A 23,643-nucleotide genomic window follows, 5' to 3' on the forward strand; every position below is an offset into this window, starting at 1 on the left:
CACAGCTTCCTGCTCCCCTCGAGCTGCACAGGACGAGAAGGGCGAGCGCCCAGCTTGGCCACGAGACACAGCTTCGTGTCAGGGTTCTGGTAGCTTCCTCTTCCATATCTACTTCCGTGTGGCCCCAGGGGCCCCCAGAGGCAAGCGCTGCTGTCCCTTGCCCAGGCTACCCTCCAGCTCCAGTTTGGAGCCCTGCCCCCCTGGGGCTGGGCCAAACCTAACTACTGATTGGGATTCCATGGGGGACTGGTAGGTCAAAGGTCTTGGGGGACTGAGGTCCCAGGGTCTCTGGCCATGAAGTCTCGGCAGAAAGGAAAGAAGAAGGGCAGCTCCAAGGAACGTGTGTTTGGGTGTGACCTACGGGAGCATCTACAGCACTCGGGCCAGGAAGGTAAGGGGGTCAACTGGAACGGGGCAGCCGGGTGGCTGGATTGCCATGCAGGCACAGCCTGTCTTCTCCATTGGGCAGAATCATCTTGCAGGGAAGGGACAATGACCGGGGATCCCCATCCGTGAGATCTAGGCAAAGGCAAGACAGGAAATGTGGCTCAGAGAAGAAAGTAGAGAGGCGCCCTTCTGCCATAGTTAGGGACAAGGTAGCTGAGGAGTTGAGGGTGGGAACGCCAAGGGAACGTGTGGGGTGGGGTGGGGGATGAAATTTGGAAAGTCTGGAGAGATGGATGAATGAGATGAGAGGATGGGGGCAGAGTGGAAGGAGTGGAGGTTGGAAGAGTGGCTGAAGGGATAGTTGATGGAATCGTGAGTGGAGACGCAGGTGGGAACGGGCCCAGCGAGTCTGAGGACAGAACTTGGGGAGGGAAGAGGGAGGTATCCGAGCTGGAGAATAGCACCAAGGGACAAGGACCTGGCCCTTCTGCACCTTTGCTGGGCCACAGGCAGGTGGGAGGCAGGGAGGAGTGACTCTTCTTTAAATTGCTTGCAAAGAAGAAACTAGTTGGTGGTAGACAGCTCAAGGAAAAAAAAGTGAGCCAGACAGCTTCAACCCTGGTTTGAAGTTGGGAGTGGAAACGGCAGTAAAGAGGGGTGTGGATCCTGTCTGGTGCTCCCTGCTCCCTCCGCTTCTTCTCCAGCTTCCTCTGCCATAGGCCTGGAAGGCAGCAGGCCCAAGGTAGACTGTAGGCTCAACCCTGTGCCGGGCATGCAGTCGCTATTCAGAACCAGGCCTTAATTTGAACTGAAACTGACCAGTGCCGTCCTGACTACACTGCCCAGTTTGTTTTCAGCACGTTGAGCAACTTACAAAAAAAGGGGCACGATTCTGCCTCCCTCCACCGCACCCCACCCCAATCTGTCATTTCCTCTTTGTCCCCTTCTCTGGTTGCCTGCTGTAAAGGGGCGGTGGCGGTGGTGGTGGTGGTGGTTCCCAGCTCATTTCCTGCTCTTAGCCCCGCCCTTGTGTCCCCAGACACCTCCTTCCCCTTTTCTCCTCCATCAGAGGGCCCCAACCCTACTAGCCTCCATTAAGGGAAAGCCCAGGCCCTAAGAAATAGTTAAACCGATGAGGTAGGCTTTTCTGTGCCTTCTTCTTCTCACAGAGAAGGTCTGGCTTCCTTCCACTCTAGACAATGATTCTTTCTTTTTTAAAGTTATTGCTCTACTTATTTAGGTATTTTGTGTACATGTTGGGGAGGGGCACATTCGTTCCAGTGCAGGTGTGAGGTCAGAGGACAACTTGAGAGGATCTGTTTTCTCTTCCTATCCTGTGGGTCCCAGGGATCAAACTTGGGTCCTCAGGTTGGCTAGCAAGCACCTTTACCCACTGAACCATCTCACAGGGGATATTTTATTTTATTTTTTTATTTTTGTCGTGTGTGAGTGTGTGGTTGCATGGATCACGGCACATGTGTGAAGGTTGGAGGACACCTTTTGGAAGCTACTTCTCTCATCGTGTGGGTCCTGGGGATCGAACTGAGGTCTTCAGGCTTGATGGCAGGCATCCTTTACCCTCTGAGATAGATGATTAAACCTTTTTTTTTTTTTGAGATTTACTTACTTTTATATATACACACACACATATGAATGTTTTGCCTGCTGCACACATATGACAACATGCCCATGGAGGATAGGAGAGGGTGTCAGATTCTCTTTGGAATTGGAGTTACAGACAATTGTTAACTGTCATGTGGATGTTAGGAACTGAATCCAGGTCCTCTGGAACAAGGGTCAGTTCTCTTAACCGTTGAGCCATCTAGCTAGCACTAGACAAATGACTTTTGACAGAGAACCTTATGACTTAATTGGGGATGATATTCTAGTAGCTCTGGGTTCTCAGTTCAGCCTCCTTATGCTGGTTTCTTCCCTTTCCTGTGATCCTCAGCACCAACTCTGAAACGTAACAACCCCTAGATAGCCAGACTACTTCTGTGATCCTCCGGCCCACCATTCCTAACAGGTGTAGGGGAATTCTCTCTAAAGATCCAGGGATAACGAAAGGTGGCTGGGCTCCAGATTGCGAGTAAACCCTAGAGCATAAGAGGAGCACTTTCTGTCCCTCACCAGAACCTCACCCGAGTCCAAGGCTCCAGAGATGAGTACTGGCTGTCAGAGCATCATAGAGGCCCTCCCCTTACCAAAACATCCCTGGGACACAGAGGTGGAAAGTGTTTGGATCGATGAAGCTGGTTGATAACAGCTCCTCTCATTAGCCAAAGAGCCAGGAAGTGAATGAAGGGTCAGACCAGGGAGATCGTCTGCTTCTGGTGAATTGATATTCCCAGATAATATCATCTTGGTGTTCTCTATCTTTATGTCCTCCTTCAACCTCAGACCTCTTCCCCAACTCTTTTTCCCCTAAGTGGATCTTTTCCTTCCCCTAATCCCTACTACAAATGCTCGGATACCTTACTTAGGTTTCTGGTGCGCTGTAGATTCTTCTTCCTTGACTCCTACCCATATCCTTCTAGTCGCTTTGACTCCACCACCCCAGTCTTGTCTCTAGACTGTATCTCAGACTTAATTCCTCCGATTTGTATCTGCAGTTCCACCACCTCTCTGACCCTGCTATCTCTTAGCCTATTTCCTTTATGGTTCAGGCTCCTTGAGATCTTTCTATCCCCGTACAGACCTACTTCAGTGATTCAAAAATCAACTGAAAAGAAAAGGAGAAGAAAACCTAGTTTGGATGGAAGTTTAGATGAGCTTGGGCTATTGATGTTTCTATATTTATTTATTTATTTAGGCTTTTTTGAGACAGGGTTTCTCTGGATAGCCCTGGCTGTCCTGGAACTCACTCTGTAGACCAGGCTGGCCTCGAACTCAGAGATCCACCTGCCTCTGCCTCCCGAGTGCTGGGATTAAAGGTGTCTATATTTACTTTGAAATGCAGTCTTGTTGTGCATATCTGAGTCCTGGGGTTACCAGCATGGACTGACTAACCAGGCCCAGATGGCAGACTATTGATGAATCCACAAGCCTGGGACTGGAGTGAGGTGAGGAAAGATGACCAGGGCCCCAAGTTTCAGGAACCACTCAATCTAGGAACATTGTGCAAATGTCATAGGATGGTGCACATTAACATGTGCACTGCCCTGAACATGAAGCCTTCCTTCAATGCCCTTTACCTTCCACGGTTCTTTTCTTGGCTTTCCCAAGTTCTGGTTATGAGCGAAAAAGAGAAAGGATCTGAAAACCAGGTCGCAGGAAGAAAACTGAAAGCTGGTGGTTGGTCTGTATCCATTGTCCTGTTTTTCTGCCATGCTTTGTTCCACAACAAGCTCAGGATGGCTTCTGAGACCTTACACAACGAACAGCATAAGTGACTGAAGAAGCTGGAGCGAAGGGAATGGAAGAAGGGTTGCAGCCGGGGATGTGCAGCAGCCAGAGAGAGATGTGCAGCAGCCAGAGAGAGATGTGCAGCAGCCAGAGAGAGAGATGTGCAGCAGCCAGAGAGAGAGATGTGCAGCAGCCAGAGATGTGCAGCATCCAGAGAGAGAGATGTGCAGCAGCCAGAGATGTGCACCGGATCTGTGGTTGCCAGGGGTGGGCCTCGAACGGCTTAGTAGTTAAAGTCATATGAGACTCCCTCACGAGGCTTTTGGGGAAGGAAGCATAGGTAGGTTAGAAGAAACACAGCTTTCCCTCACAGTGACATGGTGGAGGAATGTCTCTGGTGAGTCCCAGTGAGCAGGACCCAGTGTTTCATCAAAGGCAGTGTCCTTTATCCAGTCCCACCGATGATTCTGATGTAAATTCTGAATTCATTCACTATATAATCTAATAAACATTCTATGTTTCACCTCAGTGAGAGATAGGATTCTCTAATGAGATAGTACCTTTTACCAGGAGGTATAGATACAGCACATTTATAATAAAGAATGGTAAGTACACTGGGCTAAAGAGATGGCTCAACAGTTAAGAGCGGGCTGGAGAGATGGCTCAGTGGTTAAGAGCACTGGCTGCTCTTCCAGAGGAGGTCCTGAGTTCAAATCCAGCAACCACATGGTGGCTCACAACCATCTGTAATGGGATCTGGTGCCCTCTTCTGAGTGTCCTCATATACATAAAATAAATAAATAATTATTTTAAAAAATAAACAAGAGCATCTGTTGCTGTTGAGAGGACCTGGGATTAGTTCCCAGCACTCCCACAGTGTAGCTGCCAGCCACCTGTAACTCCAGTTCCATCTTAAACCGACATCCTCTTCTGGAAACCACGTACCGTACAAATTAAATACATCTTTAAAAAAAAAAATACCGTAATATTGAGACGAACAAAGGACGGTGGGAACTGTGCTGTAGATAGATGCAAAGGGTTCAGACTGCACCGTGGTGATCTTTCTCACTTTTGTCTGATTCGCGTGTGTTTATGTGTGTGTGGAGATTTGAGACGGGTGTTTTGGATCTTTCTCCATCACTCTGCACCGTATTCTTCTTTGGGGAGGGTCTCTCAGGCAAGCCCACAGTTTGGCTGATGTTGCGAGTATCGCCAGCCTGATGGCTCTGGGGCATCCCCGTCTCCTCCACCTTCTGAGGCTGGACTTGCACCTGTTCACATGGATTCTGGGGACACGAGCTCCAGTCCTCTTGATTTCCAGACAGGCCTTCTTAACTGACTGGCTACCTCCCTAGCCCTTGTGTACCTTTTTGTTTTCAGGTGGTCTCACTTTGTTGTAGGCTGTCCCTGAATTCCTGCGCTCAGGTGCCTCGGCCTTTCAAGGTGCTCAGACTATAAGACGGGAGCCACTTTGCCCAGCTAGGAGGTGATGCGTGAGATGTGTTTTCAGGAATAGTTTACGAGGCAATTGGAGGGGAAGGTACTTCCAGACCGAAGAATAAAACAAGTGCCTTAATTCTGTGCTACAGCAAACCTCCCCCCCCCAAAAAAAATGGAGAAATCATGAAGAGGTTGATTTGGCTCATGACTACCATAGCTGAGAGATTCAGAGAGCATATATCGGCATCCTGGCAAGGGACCCCACACAATATGGTGATGTGGAAAGAAAACGGTCCACATACAGAAGGGAACAAGAGCATGGAGTGGGGTTGCTTATGACAAGCCCACTCTCTGATCCAGTCACACAAAGCCCACCCCACCCCAAAGAGGTAGCACTGGGGGGCTTGGTGGAACACAGTTTTAATCCCAGAACTTGAAAAGTATAGGAGAAGCATCTTGAAAGGCCAGCCTGAGCCCCTGCCCTAATATCAATCACTAGGTCTCACCTTCTTAACTGTCTCCCCATCTTAACATCACCACACTGGGAACCAGGCTTCTGGCACAGGAACCTTTGAGAGATAAAAGCATATCCAAGCTGCATCAATGAGGGATGGTACCCAGGCTTGTTTATGAGCTAGCAAAGGGCTCAACTGTGGAATTTGTCAGGACCTAGTCTGTGAAGGTCTTATATCCCAGGCTGAGACGCTCATATTTTATTCCTTACTCTGTGTTCTCCTATTTTAAGATAAGCAATGGGGCCCCTGTTGGTGGCAGTGGCATACTCCTTTAATTCAAGGACTCCGGAGGCAGGGGCAGGTGGATCTCTGAGTTTAAGGTCTACAGAGTGTCTTCCAGGACAGCCAGGGCTACACAGAGAAATCCTATGTGGAAACAAATAAACAAACAAAAACAAAAAACAAAAAGCAACCAAACAAACACAAAACAAATCAAAACAAAAACTAAATGAAAAGAGAAGCAATGGGTACTTGGGTGGAGTTGGCTGGGTGCTTATACAGAGGATTTCCAGGGCAGAAAGAACCTCGTTGTACACATACAGATTGCATTCATAGCTCTCCTTAGCTTTCTAAGTGCGATTCAGAACTTGTTCTTGAGACTATCCCAGCTGATACTATGTCAAGGTAACATGAGGAAATACCACGTATTATCCTTAAGGAGATTAATCTGGTAATGTCGTGGTAGCCCATGGTCAGAAGAGGTGATATAATTTCTTTTGCACTTATAAAAAATATTTACTTATATGTGTATATGTGTGAGGTGCCCATGTGCCACGGAGGACATGTGGAGCTCAGAGGACAACTTGTGGAAGTCAGCTTTCTTCCCTCCTGCTTGACCACGAGATCTGGCATGGTACTTTCCAATGTCAAACTGAATAATGGCAAGCTCTCTTACTGGAGAAAGTACCTCAAACTAGCCACCTTCCGTGTCCATTGGATGAACTTCGTTCATTTGTTCACGGATGGTAGAACATTAACATAAAAGCAATTTGGGGACCAGACTTTTACTTTGACTCCCCCGAAGCACAAGATTGCTGCCTCCTTTAAAAATTCTGGGTAACTGCTGGTTGCAATGAGAAGTTTCCGTTCCAAAGTGGCACACCTGTGCTTCCCATGTCTCCCGTAATGAAAGCTGAATTCCAGGCTGGAAAGATGGCTTAGCAATTTAAGAACACATGCTACTCTTGCCCAGGACCAGGTTTCAGTTTCCAGCACTCCTTTTGGGCAATCTTGTGTGCGTGAATACATACACAGAACTAAAAATTTAAAAAAAAAAATGAAAACTAGCTGGGCGGTGGTGGTGCACGCCTTTCATCCCAGTACTTGGGAGGCAGAGGCAGGCAGATTTCTGAGTTTGAGGTCAGCCTGGTCTACAGAGTGAGTTCCAGGACAGCCAGGGCTACACAGAGAAACCCTGTCTCGAAAAACCAAAAAAAAAAAAAAAAAAAAAAAAAAAAAAAAAAAAAAAAAAAAAAAAAAAACTGAATATAAAATAATTGTTGTGCTTTTTGTTTTTCAAAATTTTTATTTATTTGGACAGCTTTCAAGAGTTGGCCCTTGCCTTCCATCTTGTGAGAAGGGTCATTCTTGTTTCTGCTACTCCACAGTATACTCCAGGCTAGCTGGCCCACCAGCTTACAGGTGCCTCTGTCTCTGCCTCCCACCATGCTGTAGGAGTGCTGGGATTATAGATAGATTCAATCACCGCATCCAGAGTTTTTATATGGGTGACCTGCAAAGACATGTCTCCCTGGCCTTGCTTTTCATTATTGTCTCTCTGGTGTATTCGGAGAGTTTCTATGAAGGATAAAAGTCAAACAACACTGATTTGGTGATGATGATGATGAGGAGGAGGAGGAGGAGGAGAATGATTGCTTTTATTGAGACAAAGTCTTTCTGTGTAGCCCTGGCTGTCCTGGAACTCACTTTGTAGACATGGCTGGCCCCAAACTGAGAGATCCGGCTGTCTCTGCCTCTCAAGTCCTGGCATTAAGGGCATGCGCCACCACACCCAGCTTAATTATTTATCTTTAAGATAAGTTATTTTTATGGTTTTGTCATCTGAATTTATATATATAAGCTGTTAAATATATGAACTGTTAAAAATAGAATGCAAGGTTATTGTAGAAGATGGCTTATTGTTCTACAACTCTGGTCCATCATTTTCTTTAAATCAGAAATAATAAACAGGATATACTACGGAGTATATCGTCACCAAAGAAGGGACTGAGGTAGCTTGGTTTGGCAGAGTGCTTGCCTAGCATGCACAGACCCTAGGTTTGATCCCCAGGATCACATTAACCAAATATGGGGCACATGCTTACCATCTCAGCATTCAGGAAATGGATGCAGTAGGATCAGGAATTCAAAGTCACAAGTTCAAGGCCATCGTGGGGAGGTCAAAGTCTCCAAAACAAACAGAATGCTATGGTGCATACCTATAATCCCAATTCTCGGCAAGTGGAGGCAGGAGGATCAGAAATTCAAGGTCATCGTCATCTACATCACAAGTTAAAGTCCAGCTCCAGATCTGTGAGGCCCTGTCTCAAAACAAAGGAGTCAGGCAGTTGTGGCTCCTTTCTGGGAGGCAAAGGCAGGCCGATCTCTGTAAGTTTGAGGCAAGCCTGGTCTACAAAGGGACAGCCTGGGCCTCACAGAGAAACACTGTCTCAGAAAAAAAAAAAAAAAATTAAGTTTTGAAAAGAGAACCGAGAGAGTTAATATTGAGGAGCAGTGAGTTCCTCCTCAACACAGGGCTTTACGCTGACACACCAGGACCAACGGATAGATGGGTACAAAGATAAGTTCACTTGAAAGAACCTTTCTAGTGAGGGTTGGGTGTTTTAAGCTTTGCCCTTAATCTTAGTGAACCCTCTTTCGTGATGCTTCTTCCATTCGCTGAGAAGCCAGAAGCATTTTCTTTCTTTTCTCTGCCTTCTATGTCCCCAGTGCCCCAGGTGCTACGGAGTTGTGCGGAGTTTGTGCAAGAGTATGGCGTGGTGGATGGGATTTACCGCCTCTCCGGGGTCTCCTCTAACATCCACAAGCTCCGGTGAGTCAGATAGAGCAGGCAGACTGTGTGGGTAGGAGGCCAGGGAGCCACGGTAAAGCTGCTGGAGAGAGCTGGAGGAGGGGTGAGGGGAGGTGGGAGAAGGAAGCACAGATGTTAGGTACTAATCCCTGGAGAGGATCTAAAAGTCTGGTCAGGTAAAGTGGGGACCCCAAGCTTACTCCCAACACACACTCTCTCCATTCCCACAAATAGTCTGCTTTTAACACACACACACACACACACACACACACACACACACACACACACACACACACACACTGCAGCTATCACTATGGTATACCCAGAACATGTCATCACCCTTCAAAGACACTCTACATTTCCCCTGCACCTATCCCCAAACCGACTTTCTGTCTGTATCGTTCTGTCTGTCCTGGGCATCCCATATAAACCAATGAAACGAGACGTGTTTTTCTAAGTCTGCTCTTCCCTCAAAGTTCTTTCAAAGTTCACACATGCTGTGGCATGTAGTAGTATTTTACTGCTTTCTATAGATGAATACAATCCCCTGGCATAGCTACATAACTACATAACTTTATTATTATTATTATTCATTCATCAGTTGATGACTATCCAGGTTTCCACCTTTTGGTTATTCTGAATGACTCTGCTACAAATATGTGCAAATTTTTGTGGATATAGTTTCAGTTATTATGAGTGTATACCTGAGTGGAATTGCTGGGCCATATGGTAACTTCGTGGTGAACTTTCAATAGGAACTACCAAACTGTTTTCCTTAGCAGCTGTATCATTTACATTCCTGCCAGCAATGGATGAAGGTTCCAATTTCTCCACATCCCTGCCAGCTTTTGTTACTGTGTCTTTTTCGTTGTTGCCATCATGGTGGATGTGTCATTGTGACTTATGCATGTGCCTCCCCAGCTGCAGATGAGGTTGAACAGCTTGCATGTACTTCTTCTGAGATGTGCCTGTTCAAGTCTTAAATTCTTGCGCTTAGATTTTTTTTTTTGAGTCATTGCGTTGTAACAGGATTGTTTATATGTTCTGAATACTTGACTTTAATCAGGTGTGTGCTGAGCAGTAGTTCCCCCTTCCCTTCCTCTTTTTCCTCTTCCTCTTCCTCCTTCTCTTCTTCTTTGTGGTAGTGGGGATTTTGAACCCAGGGTTCATTCTATTGATTGTGTCCTTTGACATGTAAATGTTTCTTTTCTTTCTTCTTTCTTGTGTGTTATATATACATGTGTGTTGGTGTGGTTGTGTGCATTTATGTAGCGATCAGAGGTCAATTTTGCTTCTCTTCCACGATCATTCTTCACTTTATTTTTTAAATTCATATTTTTTAAAATATTTATTATTATTATAGTTGTGAGCTACCATGTGGTTGCTGGGAATTGAACTCAGGACCTCTGGAGGAGCAGCCAGTACTCTTAACTGCTGAGCTATACCTCTCCAACCCCTTAAATTCATATATTTTTTATTTTATGTGTATGGGTGTTCTGCCCGCTTGTATGTCTATGCATCATGTCTGTGCCTGGTACCCACAGAGGTCAGATGAGGCCCAGAACTGGAGTTACAAATGACTGTGAGGCACCATGTGGATGCTAGGAATGGAACCTGGATCTTCTGGAAGAGCAGCCAGTGCATCTGAGCATCTCTCCAGTCCCCTCTACGTTATTGTTGTCATTGTTGTTGTCTGAAGACAGGGTCTCATGCTGAACTTGAAACTTTCAGATTTGGCTAGGCAGACTGGCCAGCAAGCTCCTGGGATCCCCCAGTATATGTTTCCCCAGTGCAGGCTTCTTCTGATCTGTGCCTGACTTTTTATATAGTTGCTTGGAATCTGAACCCAGGTTCATATGCTTGTGTGGTAAGCACTGTATCAATTAAGATAGCTCCCTAGCTCCTTGTCTTGATCTCTCTCTTCTCTCTCTCTCTCTCTCTCTCTCTCTCTCTCTCTCTCTCTCTCTCTCTCTCTTTTGGTTTTTCAAGACAGGGTTTCTCTGTGTAGCCCTGGCTGTCCTGGAACTCACACTGTAGACCAGGCTGGCCTTGAACTCAGAAGTCCACCTGCCTCTGCCTCCCAAGTGCTGGGATTAAAGGCCTGCGCCACCACTGCCTGGCTTTTTCTTTTTCTTCATTCTTACTCTGTAACTCAAACTGGCCTAGAACTCATTATATAGCATAAGCTAATATCAAATTTGAGGAAATCTTCCTTTCTCAGGAGAATCTGGGGTATTGTTTTATCTATTTCTTTCTTTTGGTTGTTGGTATGTTGGGTATCATACTGAGCAATGGTTGGCTAATCTAACCAAGACCATGTAGACTCAGCATGTTTGTTGAGTCAGCTTGTTTTAAGCATTATACCCAGGCTAGGCATAGTGGTACACAACATGAATGCCAGCATTTGGGGGCAGAGGCTGATGGATCTCTGCGAGTCAGAGGTTAGCTTGGTTTATATATTGAGTTCTGGGCCACCTAGAGTTATATGGTGGGAATCTTTCTCAAAAAAAGAAAGGAAAGAAGGAAGGAAGGGAGGGAGGAAGGGAAAAGGGGAAAGACACATTTACATCCATTCCCCATGTCTACTGATTCCTACGTACCCCTTTGTTGCTAATCATATATCCCTAATTGGTCATGCACAGATCCACTTACCATCCTTATATTCACATCTACATATCCACATATGCAATTCCTAATACTTGTTGACATATATATGTGTGTCTATATATATATGTAAATATGCCAGTTAATATATATTATATATAATGTTTATACATATGTGTATATGTACATTCCAAAGTTCTCCTTTCAAGTCTCACACACGTCTGACCTCTATAGCTCCTGCTTCTCCCTACACCATCCTCTGTCTGACCTTTCCTACTCCTGAGCACCCTGTACCTCCCCAGACAGGAGTTTGAGGCCGAGCGGAAGCCAGACCTACGGCGGGACGTTTACCTCCAGGATATCCACTGCGTCTCCTCCTTGTGCAAGGCCTATTTCAGAGAACTCCCAGATCCCCTCCTCACTTACCGGCTCTATGACAAATTTGCTGTGAGTTGAGAGGCAGGAGGGTGGAAGACAGGGTTCAAAGATTTGACATCCCAGGTGTGCCCCATGCCAGCCACAGTCCTAGCTTGGAAATGCCTTTATGGGTTGAAGCTGATGATGCAAAAGCCCATTGGGATGCTGGACATGCTTCAATAGTGTGATGCTCCAACACTAGTGATAGTGAGTGACTGGGAAGAAGAGCCCTCCTCCTCAGATCTCCTAGTCCCTGTAACCTCTGCCAGCCCCCATCCTTCTTGTCTTCATTTTCTCTCTATTGGTGTGTTTCCCGGAAGGCCTGCAGACCACACTCTGCACAGTGGTAAGATCTGGGAGATAAAGGGCAGGTTGTCAGAGCCAAGGGGCCTTGGAAAGCACCTAGACCAGAGTTTCCTTACACTTAAGGGAACAAGAAAGCTGTTGACACAGCAAACATATTTTTAGGAATGTCCCTCCATCAGCTCTAAAGCTGTTCAACAGCATTGGAGGAGAAGACGTGGAAAAAATGGTATCCTGATTTGAGTAACATTTTTAAAATAAAGTTCTAACTACTTGGGGAGTTGAGGCGGAAGGATTGCTGGAGCATAGAGTTTGGCACCCAGACTGGGCAACATAGCAGTCTTATCTATTTGCCAAAAGGGCTTGCATTTAATTGAGCACAACAATACAGAGACTCTTGAGTAGCAACTATATCCTGCTTTATCCACCCAGCCTAGCCTGGGGTCACCTCCCTAGACGCCTTTAAAGAGTTCTGCCGTCTACTTCCAGAGCTGTACCAAAGCAGACAGGAGAATGATAATGAGTAGTTCAAGATCACGAGACAGGTTATTAAGTGTATACATAAGATCCAGCAGTCATTAGTGGCCCTGAAGGCTTTCCTTCTGTGGTTCTGGGGATCAAACCCATGGTCTTGGGCATGCAAGGCAAGCACCCTACCATGGAGCTACATCCGCGCCCTTGTTTTCTGGCTTCTGCATCTACCTCCAGAGTGCTGGGGTCATGGGCACGTGCTACCACACTCACCCGGAGGTGTTTTTACTTTACTATTTTATGTGCCTTGAAGATTTAGGTGGGGCCATTGTGGAATATAGCACAGATCATTCCTAAGAGTTTAATTTGGAGCTCTTGAGAAGCCCAGGGGTCAAATCTGAATCAACGGCTCCTACTTATACCTTTATTCCCAATAGGAGGCAGTGGCTGTGCAGCTAGAGCCAGAGCGCTTGGTCAAGATCCTAGAAGTGCTTCAAGAACTCCCTATCCAAAACTACAGGTGTGTGAGGCTCCACCCCCTGTACTCCAGAGATGTCCCCTCCCTCATGCCCTACCTCTCAAGCCTTGATTGTCCCTCCAAGCTTTCAAGTCTCAGCCCCAACCATGCTCAGGGTTTATTTTATTTTATTTTATTTTATTTTATTTTATTTTATTTTATTTTATTTTATTTTATTTTTATTTTCGAGACCGGGTTTCTCTGTGTAGCCCTGGCTGCCCTGGAGCTCATTCTGTAGACCAGGCTGGCCTCAGACTCAGAGTTTATGTTAGACGATGCCTTTCTTCCTTCCTGCAGGACGCTGGAGTTCCTTATGCGCCACTTGGTCCACATGGCCTCATTTAGTGCCCAAACCAACATGCATGCCCGCAATTTGGCGATTGTGTGGGCCCCCAACCTGCTGAGGTGGGTGCGTGTGTGAGCAGTGCGAGGCTTCTCGGAGGCTTACTTTGTTGTAGCAAGATGTACCCGGATGGATGTGGTTGTGTGGGTGCACTGGAGAAGGGTTTGGGGGGCTCATAAACCCAGCAAGACAGGAGAGTTTAGCAGGAGCCAAGTATAAAGTCCGCCAACTTGGGCCTTCTCTAAGACCAAGTGAAGTTCTTAAGAGCAAGGCCTCTGTTTCCTTACACTGTGTTGTGGAGTTCAGGGACTAGAGTGTTGGTCTTTGCCAACCGTTTGTTGAGCAAACATCCTTGCAATCTATTCAAGAACTGGCCTATATACTAGTATGGCACAAAGCATTTTTGTTTGTTTGTTTGTTTGTTTTTTTCAAGACAGGGTTTCTCTGTATACCCCTGGCTACCCTGGAACTCACTTTGTAGACCAGGCTGGCCTCGAACTCAGAAATCCACCTGCCTCTGCCTCCCAAGTGCTGGGATTAAAGGCGTGCACCACCACGCCCGGCAAAGCATTATTATTATTATTATTATTATTATTATTATTATTATTATTATTATTATTATTTTGGTTTTTCGAGACAGGGTTTCTCTGTAGCCCTGGCTGTCCTGGAACTCACTCTGTAGACCAGGCTGGCCTCGAACTCAGAAATCCGCCTGCCTCTGCCTCCCAAGTGCTGGGATTAAAGGCGCGCTCCACCACCACCCGGCTCATTATTTTTTTATTGTCACTTTTTATTAGATGTTTTCTTTATTTACATTGCAAATTTTATCCCATCCAAAAATCCCCCTATCCCAGCCCTCCTCTCCCTGCTCACTAACCCACCCGATCCTGCTTTCCTGTCCTGGCATTCCCCTACACTGGGGCATACAGCTTTCACAGGATCAAGGGCCTCTCCTCTCATTGATGTCCCACAAGGCCATCCTCTGCTACATATGCGGCTGGAGCCATGGGTCCCTCCATGTGTACTCTTTGGTTGTTGGTTTAGATCCCAGGAGCTCTGGGGGGTACTGGTTGGTTCATATTATTGTTCCTCCTTTGGGGCTGCAAACCTCTTCAGCTCCTTGGGTTCTTTCTCTAGCTCCTCCATTGGGGACTTTAGCACAAAGCATTATTAATTATAACAATTCTCATAGCCTGCCTTTTGTGCTACAGTGCAAAAAATTTGAAAGGAAAGTACACATTATTTGAGGGTTTCTAAGATGGCTTTCCTGGGGGAAGTGACATTTGAGTTTGAATTGTACATGTATGTGTCTTAAGAGGTAGAACTGGTGGGCTGGAGGGATGGCTCAGAGGTTAAGAGCATTGACTATTCTTCCAGAGGTCCTGAGTTCAATTCCCAGCAACCACACAGAGGCTCACAACCATCTATAATGATATCTGATGTCCTCTTCTGGTGTCTCTGAAGACAGAGACTGTGTACTCAAATAAAAGAAATAAATCTTTAAAAAGAAAAAAAAAACTGTAGAACTGGAGATAAGGACAAGGAGGGGAGAGCATAGGGTATTTCAGAGGTAGGGCATTTTGTAACATGACTTTAATACTAACACTCAGGAGACAGTGGATCTTTTGAGAGTTCAAGGCTAGCTACAGAGTCTCTCAGGCCACAGTAATATAATGAGATCCTGTCAAATCTGACGTGTGTGTGTGTGCGCGCGTGCGTGCGTGCGTGCGTGGGTGCGTGCGTGCGTGTGTGTGTGTGTGTGTGTGTGTGTGTGTGTGTTTGTATGTGCACATGTTTCAGGAAGACTTTAGATAGGAAAAGTGTTTTAAACCGTGCAAGGGACCAACTCTACATCTTTACAGGTCTAAGGACATAGAGGCCTCTGGCTTCAATGGGACAGCAGCGTTCATGGAGGTTCGTGTGCAGTCCATTGTTGTGGAGTTCATCCTCACCCATGTGGACCAGCTCTTTAGGGGTGATTCCCTCTCTGGTTAGTATCCTTTCTGCCAATTACACATCACCATTCTCTGCCAGGGGATACATGTTAGAGAGAGCTTAATTCTTTTTTTTTTCCTTTTTTCTTTTTTTTTCTTTTTTTCTTTTGTTTTTTTCGAGACAGAGTTTCTCACTCTGTAGACCAGGCTGGCCTTGAACTCAGAAATCCACCTGCCTCTGCCTCCCAAGTGCTGGGATTAAAGGTGTGCGCCCACCACTGCCTGGCTGAGAGCTTAATTCTTTCGTGGCCTTTTAACTAAGATCGAGTGCAGAGAACCTTAAAGTCATTTAATTCAGTTTTCTCATGTTGTGGAAGTCTCATGTAAGAAGACTGTGTCTCTCATAGAGAGAAGTAGGTGAGAGTCTTATAACGAGACCACTGGAGAGATATTAATACAGCTAGGGCTTGAGCAGGCACTTTCTTCTTCTTCTTTTTTTTTTTTCCTGCATTTCTTTTTGTTTTGGTTTGGTTTTTTATTTTGGTTTTTTGGTTTTTTTTTTTTTTTTTTCAAGACAGGGTTTCTCTGTGTAGCCCTGTCTGTCCTGGAACTCACTCTGTAGACCAGGCTGGCCTTGAACTCTGAAATCTGCCTGCCTCTGCCTCCCAAGTGCTGGGATGAAAGGCGTGCACCACTACCACCCGGCGAGCAGGCACTTTCTACTGTCATTGTAGCATACAGATTGGCCTCTGCATCACCTCTGGGGATCTCTTGGTCCCCTCTGTTATGAGAATGCCCTTCTGGAATGGACACAGAGGGTCTATCTCCAAGAGCCTCTGAATACATCTTTAGCTTGGTAGTTGGTGTGCTAGGGATGGACTGGGGACTTGAGGTTCCTTTCTTGGCTCTGTTTCTGGCTGGCCAATTCCTTTCGTTTTCCTAGCTGGTGTAGATTTGGAGAGCGGATGGAAATCACTTCCAGGAGCCCGGGCATCAGGCAGCTCCGAGGACCTCATGCCCACATCTCTTCCCTACCACTTGCCTAGCATCTTGCAGGCTGGAGATGGACCTCCTCAGATCCGACCCTACCATACTATCATTGAGATTGCAGAACACAAGTAAGGTCTCCTTCCTGGGACTCCTTCCCTTGACTGATCATCAGGTGGCACTCCTAATTGTATCTCCATTATCTGCAGGAGAAAGGGCTCACTGAAGGTCAGGAAATGGCGATCTATCTTCAATTTGGGTCGCTCTGGACATGAGACGAAACGTAAACTTCCATTGAGGGCTGAGGACAGGGGTAAGTCTGGGATGGTGTGGGGGATAGGACTCTGCTGAGCATGTGCAAGGTCCCGGTGCTATGTACATCCATATTTTCAGAAGAAAAATCCAGTAAGGGGACACTGCGGCCTGCTAAAAGCATGGACTCACTGAGCGCTGCTGCTGGGGCCAGTGATGGTGAGTAGAGGTCTTAGTGGCTTTGTGTGTGTGTGCAGTGACAACAGCGGCAAAGGCCTGTGGGTTTGTAAGTGTAGCCAACTATGCCCAGTAATTAAAAATAAAAATTAATGAGTTCCTATTAACATACCAGTCTTGGAGATAGATGCCAAGTTTTACAGTGATGATTCTATTGTCTAACTCTGAATATATCTATGAGTATTTGTATGTAAAGGAGACTCTGGGTATGTCTATAGGAGGGTGTGAACACATACACTCATGTGTGTGGTAGTGATAGCTGGTGACGATATCTATAGAGAGGAAGAAGATCCATCAGGTAGGTGTGACCACTGATCTGCCGACTGGGTGGATAAGTTGCAGTAGTGGCTAAAGGAAGCGGGGTCTGGTGCCTTCCACTTACCCCACCTCTAGAATCTAAGAAAACAGAGCTCATGAGGTCTTGTGTGAGCTGTCAGGACCCCTTCCTTGAAGCTGAGGCTAATGACTACCCAACGCTCTCTCTCTTCTACAGAGCCAGAGGGGTTGGTGGGATCCAGCAGTTCTCAGCCAAGCTCACTGATACCTGAGAGCTTGGAAAGTAATTCTATGGATGCAGCAGAAGGTGACCAGGAGCCTGAAGCAGAGACACTGGGCAGTGCCAATTCTGAGCCGGGAACTCCACGAGCCGGGCGGTCGGCTATTCGGGTGTTAGGTAGCAGTCGAGCAGAGCGCTGTGCTGGAGTCCACATCTCAGACCCTTACAACGTCAACCTCCCTCTGCACATAACCTCTATCCTCAGTGTTCCTCCAAACATCATCTCTAACGTCTCCTTGGTCAGGCTCACCCGTGGCCTTGAGTGTCCTGCCCTACAACCCCGACCAAGCCCTGCCTCAGGACCTGGCCCAGGCCCAGGCCTTGGCCCTGGCCCCCCAGGTGAGAACTTGGAGATTGCCTAGGGCTGGGAAAGGGTCTAGAAATTTAGGGTGATGTTGTGGGCTGAGGACGGAGGCTTGGAAGGTCAGAATGCCTGAGGGCTTGCCTAGATCTGAACTTTGGGAATCCATAGTATTATCAAGTTATATAAAGTCTACGGAGAGGGGAATCTCTGCTGGGCTTCAAGTCCACTGATTTACCCCAAGATTAGGGCTGTGTGCCAGATATGTAAAGGGGTTTAGTAAATGTGAGTAAGCAAAAAGCTAGTGTTAAGAGTCACTGCAGGGCTGAGGAGATGATGGCTCAGAGGTTAAGGCACTGACCGCTCTTCCAGAGGTCCTGAGTTCAATTCCCAGCAACCACATGGTGGCTCACAACTATCTGCAATGGGATCCGATGCCCTCTTCTGATGTGTCTGAAGACAGCTGCAGTGTGTACTCTTATAAATAAAATAAATCTTAAAAAAAAAGAAAAGAAAAGAAAAGATTCACTGCAAAGCCGGGCAGGGGTGGTGCAGGCCTCTAGTCTCAGCACTCGGAGGGGCAGATGCAGCCTGGTCTACAGAGTGAGTTCCAGGACAGCCAGGGGTATAGAGCTAGCCAACACTTACCAGCATTGGGAGCAGTGTTGAGCATTGGGAGGCATTGGCTCACTTCAGTTTTTCATAGTATGAAGATACAAGTTTTTGTTTTTTTTTCTTTTTTTTTTGGTTTTTCAAGACAAGGTTTCTCTGTATAGCCCTGGCTATCCTGGAACTCACTCTATAGACCAGGCTGGCCTCGAACTCAGAAATCTGCCTGCCTCTGCCTCCCAAGTGCTGGGATGAAAGGCGTGTGCCACCACTGCCCGGCCTATACAAGTATTTTTATTCTCACATTACAACAGTAGAGCCAGAAGGTCATCTTGAACGATTTACTGCTCAGTTAGGTAGGAAGAAGCAAAGCTAGGATCCATGTTCCCATTCCTCTTCCCAAAGTGTTACTGATGAGAACCCCTGAGGTTGTAAAGGGCAGACGTAAGTGGGACAGTTAAGTACACAGAGGTGCAGGTTTTATCTGTACCACATATTTGCTGTGTGACCTCAGACAAAGTGCTTTGAGCTTGGGTTTTTAAGAGATTTATTTTTTACTTATATGAGTACACTGCAGCTGTCTTCAGACACGCCCTAGAAGAGTACAAAGGATCTCATTACAGATGGTTGTGAGCCACCATGTGGTTGCTGGGAATTGAACTCAGGACCTCTGGAAGAGCAGTCAATGCTTTTAACCGCTGAGCCATCTCTCTAGCCCGAGCTTGGGTTTTATTACATGAAGAACAAGGATAAGGAATGGAGGATGTGCTCCATTGGTAGAGTGCTTACCTGGGATGCACAGAGCCCTGGGTCTGATCTCTAGCACCACATAAACCTGGTATGGAGGCTTACCTCTGTAATCCAGCACTTAGGAGATGGGGATGGGAACAATGGAAGCTTGAAGTCAAGCCCCAGTTCTGTAGGTTGAGACTGGCCTGTGATATAAGACGCATGTCCCAACAAAGGGTGTGGTATAGCATCCTTGGTAAGAGTTCTCTTAATTTTTGAGTGTATGTGTAGAGGGGGATTGTGTGTGCATGTGTGCACATGAATGGAGAGACCAGAGGACAATTTTAGGTATTGTTCTTCAGATGCGGTCTTTGCTTTTTAAAAAATTTTATACAACAGAGTGTTTCACCGGCCTGAACTTGCCAAGTAGGCTAGGGTGGTTGGACAACTAACTGCATGGATCCACCTATCCCCTACCTCTACCCAGTGCTGGGATGATTATAAGAGCATACCACCATACCCAGACTAATTGTATATGAATTCTGGGGGTCAAACTCAGATCCTCATGTTTGCATACCATCACTTTATGAACAGAACCATCTCTCATTGTAATATTTTATTCTGCAGGGGAAACAGAAAAAAATCATTATAAAAATGTAAAACACAATGCTTAGGGCTGGTCATGGTGGTGCATGTGTTTAAGCAGAGATAGGTTGATCTCTGTCAGTTTGAGGCCAACCTGGTGTACCTAGCTAGGACCAGTCCAAGTAGTGCTATGTAGTGACATTTTGCCTCAAAAACAAATACACATCTGAGAGGATGAGCCATGTGGACTATCTATTATATACTACAAGTGTTGGGCCCTTAGCATGTCAATGTGAAGAATACCACATTGGAAAGGGTTGGGCTGACTGTGACTCTTTGATTCCTGGAACTATCTTTCTTTCAACAGATGAGAAATCAGAGGCAAGATCAGTCCCAGGTCCCCTGGATGACTTGAGCCCCGCAGACATGACTCCTGCCCTGGAGGACTCCTTGTCCCAGGAGGTGCAGGATTCCTTCTCCTTCCTAGAGGATCTGAGCAGCTCAGAGCCCGAGTGGGTGGGGGTGGAGGATAGGGAGGTGGCCAAGGCGGAAGCCACAGGAGCAGCAGCAGCAGCAGGAGCAGCAGCCTTCTCCCTTGGGGAGGAGGACCCTGGGATGGGCTACCTGGAGGAGCTCCTGAGAGTTGGGCCTCAGGTAAGGAGGAGATTGGCTGGGTATATGAGTAGTGTGTAGCCCAGAGAGTAGATAGGGCTACCTGGTCCTTAGCCACAATGTTATGCCTACAGGTGGAAGAGTTCTCTGTGGAGCCACCCCTGGATGATCTGTCTCTGGATGATGTGCAGTATGTCCTGGCTCCTAACTGCTGTTCCCCTGATTCTGCTGTTTCCACGCCTGAAGTAGACGAGGACTATGGGGAAGAAGTCTTCCTGAGTGCCTATGATGATTTGAGTCCCCTTCTGGGGCCTAAACCCATCAACTGGGAAGGTGTAGGGAGTCTGGAGGAAGAGGCGGCAGGGTGCGGGAAACAACCTCCAACACGGGATGACGAAGAACGGGCCTGCTCGGAAACCAGGCAGGACAAGGAGGCTGAGCCCCGAAGCTCATCGGATAACAGAGAAGAAGCAGAGGCACCTCCAGAGACTGAGATCGAGGCTAGAAAGGCTGATGAGGAAGGAGGGGAAGCTGAACGAAGCCAAAAGGTGATGAGTAGTTTTAAAGAAGGGAGTAGGGGAGAGCTAGAGGCCAAGGAAGAAAATTCCGAAGGGCGAGAGGTTGAAAGTATAGAGGAGACCAAGGATATGGACAAAATAAGAGGAGAACAGGATAAAGATGAGAAGGAGAGAGAGATTGGGAAAAAAGAAGGAGCTGAGAAAGGAGATGACACCCCAGTAGAATCTGAGATGGATCCAGAGCATATGTTCCAGGAATACCTGGTTCTTGAGGACAGCTGGGAAGTTGTCCACAAACATGAGGCTGAGAAAGGCAGGAAGGGCGAGATCCAAGGACTGAGGGGAAAGAGTGACCATAAGTCAAGAGAAGACCAAGGACACAGTGAAACCAGCAGAAGTCCAGAAGCTGGTGATGATGGGAAGGAAGGGGGTGTTAGCAAGGAACAAAAAAGTACAGATGTAGAAACTGAAGGCATGAGAGGCGTTGGTGACCGCTTAGAAGAGGGGGCCCTCTCTGAAGGGCCAGGTCTCAAGTTACTGAGGGTTGACAGTACAGAAGAAACCAATGAACAGACCTCTGAGATGGAACAAACTCCCCTCCAGCCACCTGAACCAGAGGACAGGGAGGCTGAGGGACAGCCTAACCCTGAGACATGTGGCCTGTATTCCTGTCCCTGTGGGTCAGCTGGTGGTGTGGGCATGCGTCTGGCTTCCACCCTAGTTCAGGTCCGGCAGGTCCGCTCTGTTCCTGTAGTGCCCCCCAAACCACAGTTTGCCAAGATGCCCAGTGCAATGTGTGGCAAGATCCACGTGGCACCTGCAAGCCCGTGTCCAAGGCCTGGTAGGCTCGATGGGACTCCTGGAGAAAAAGCTTGGGGTTCTCGGGCTTCCTGGAGGAATGGGGGTAGTCTTTCTTTTGATGCTGCCGTGGCCCTGGCCCGGGAACGCCAGAGGACCGAGGCTCAGGGAGTTCGGCGGACCCAGACCTGTACTGGAGGTGGGGATTATAGTTTCAGCTCCAGAACCTCTCCTTGTAGCATGATCCCTGCCTATTCTTCCCGGCCCCTTAGCTGTCTGGAAGTCCCACCCGAAGGCACAGAAGGCTCTGAGCCCAGGAGTCGGCTTAGTCTGCCCCCTAGAGAGCTTCATCCCGCTGCCCCTCTTGTGGCCCCTCAGCGCCAGACATATGCATTTGAGACACAGACTCATCATGGGAAAGATGAAAGAGTGTGATTAGGACTGGACAAGAGGGACCAAGAAACCATCACCAATCTCTGGAGTACTTGCCTAGGCGTCCTTGCTGCCTCAGCAGCTGAGATGTCTAATTCCATAGGCTTGGGTCCTCCAGCTACTTGTTTTGACCATGGGAGGTACTGACTTGGTGGGTTTACTTGAGTTTGTGTTAGACACAAAGCACTTATGTCTTAGCAGAGTCTTAAGAAATATAGAAAGATCTTGGTTCCACGGAGTTAACCAAAACATAGGGTAGGTAGAAGCTTTTTTTTTTCTTCTTAAATTTAAATACAGAGGCGGGGAATTCCAGCCAAACTCTTGCCCTATTCTTAGGCTGTGAACTTCTCTTCAGACAGAAGCCTACAGTAGATGTGGCCAGGTATAAAATACATAGGACCAGGGATACAATAGCTCACCCCTGTTTTGTTCCCAAATCTTTGACTATCTCTTGACCCTCTTTAGTTTCAGAGTAGGAGAAACATATCCAGGAAGCTCTTTAAAGTCCTCAGTGTTAGCAGGGCAGTGGTAGCACACGTCTTTAATCCCAGCACTTGGGAGGCAGAGGCAGGTGGACTTCTGAGTTCGAGGCCAGCCTGGTTTACAATGTGGGTTCCAGGACAGCCAGGGCTACACAGAGAAACCCTGTCTCAAAAAACCAAAGTCCTTGGTATTTGTTGAAGGAAATGGGTGGCATCCTGTACCTTCAATTATTCTGCAGAAGAGTTCCTGTACAGATCTCTCTGATCTTTCTTTTTCCTATTAGAACCGTCTCCTCCCATTCTAGGAAAAGGTTAAGAGCACTGACTGTTCTTCTGAAGGTATGAATTCAAATCCCAGTAACCACATGGTGGCTCACAACCATCTATCTTATGTGTATGAGTACAGCTACAGTGTACTCATATACATAAAATAGGTAAATAAAATTTAAAAATAAGTAAATTTAAAAATAAATAATAAAATTTAAAAAAAGAGAAAAGGGAATGTTGTCACACTGATTCTATGCAGGTTGCAGGTCTCATTTAGCAGTGGTGGTTATTTGATAATAAAAGCTGTAATTTTTTTTTTTTTTTTACATTTAACTAGTGCATGTACTTCCTCTTATTAAAGTTTTGGGTGAAAGGTATCAATTTTGATGTTGCCAAAGTGTATATTTCTCGTTTTTTCTTATTTAGCTATTCTTCCTCAGTTGTCATGGAAACCTGCTAGAAAGTAGAACTGGGTTCATGGTGGTCAACAAATGAGGAAGAGAAACCTGTATTTACATAATGTTCATCTAATGCCAGGAATTGGGCTAGATTTATGTGCATAAAAACCTTGCTCTTGAATTTATTTAATCCACTTAATTTGGTGAAGTTGGTATTGGTATTTCCATTTTACAAAGAAATCGAGCTGTAATGAAATAAAAATGCTTGTCAGAGATCTCAGAGCTAAGGAGTGGCAGTTTCTAGGTATGGTGGCATGTCTTTAATCCTAGCAGCTGGGGATGTGTAGATTTATGTGTATTTGAGTCCAGCATGATTTACGTAAGATAGTTCAGGACTATATAGAAATAACCTAGAGGAAAAAAAAAGTGTCAGTTCAGAATCTGAATTCTAGCTATTATACTTCACTATTCCAAAAATCATTCTGGGTGGTATACCCAGAATGAGGAAAATGGTAATCAAAATTGTTGTCACACATATTTATGAGCTTGAGGAAAACTGGAAGCTATGAGGTC

The 23,643-nt window shown here is 46.5% G+C and overlaps 1 protein-coding gene across 3 annotated transcripts; it reads left to right on the forward strand.

Annotated features, from left to right (window-relative positions):
• Arhgap30 (Rho GTPase activating protein 30) lies at nucleotides 1-23,352 on the forward strand. Of its 3 annotated transcripts, none has more exons than XM_031389519.1 (12): nucleotides 1-391; nucleotides 8,637-8,739; nucleotides 11,625-11,769; nucleotides 12,951-13,033; nucleotides 13,328-13,435; nucleotides 15,236-15,363; nucleotides 16,251-16,425; nucleotides 16,504-16,607; nucleotides 16,688-16,765; nucleotides 17,277-17,678; nucleotides 19,931-20,217; nucleotides 20,310-23,352. In XM_031389519.1, the coding sequence occupies exons 1-12, from the start codon at nucleotides 295-297 to the stop codon at nucleotides 21,924-21,926; spliced, it is 3,327 nt and encodes a 1,108-aa protein (XP_031245379.1). In that variant the 5' UTR covers nucleotides 1-294; the 3' UTR covers nucleotides 21,927-23,352. The 3 variants fall into 3 exon arrangements, with proteins under 3 accessions (XP_031245379.1, XP_031245386.1, XP_031245397.1); XM_031389526.1 differs by having other exon boundaries at nucleotides 19,931-20,025; XM_031389537.1 differs by lacking the exons at nucleotides 1-391; nucleotides 11,625-11,769 and having other exon boundaries at nucleotides 8,649-8,739.
• Nucleotides 23,353-23,643: the final 291 nt, after the last annotated feature.

This window comes from Mastomys coucha, unplaced genomic scaffold, assembly GCF_008632895.1.
Source record: "Mastomys coucha isolate ucsf_1 unplaced genomic scaffold, UCSF_Mcou_1 pScaffold1, whole genome shotgun sequence".
NCBI lineage: Eukaryota > Metazoa > Chordata > Mammalia > Rodentia > Muridae > Mastomys > Mastomys coucha.

What these genes read in the sequence shown, in the direction of transcription:
- Arhgap30 (XM_031389519.1), top strand. Translation starts at nt 295, where the DNA reads ATGAAGTCTCGGCAGAAAGGAAAGAAGAAGGGCAGCTCCAAGGAACGT. An exon ending in GGCTCTATGACAAATTTGCT is followed by an intron (nt 11,770 to 12,950) that starts GTGAGTTGAGAG and finishes TATTCCCAATAG; the next exon opens with GAGGCAGTGGCTGTGCAGCT. An exon ending in TGCTGCTGGGGCCAGTGATG is followed by an intron (nt 16,766 to 17,276) that starts GTGAGTAGAGGT and finishes TCTCTTCTACAG; the next exon opens with AGCCAGAGGGGTTGGTGGGA.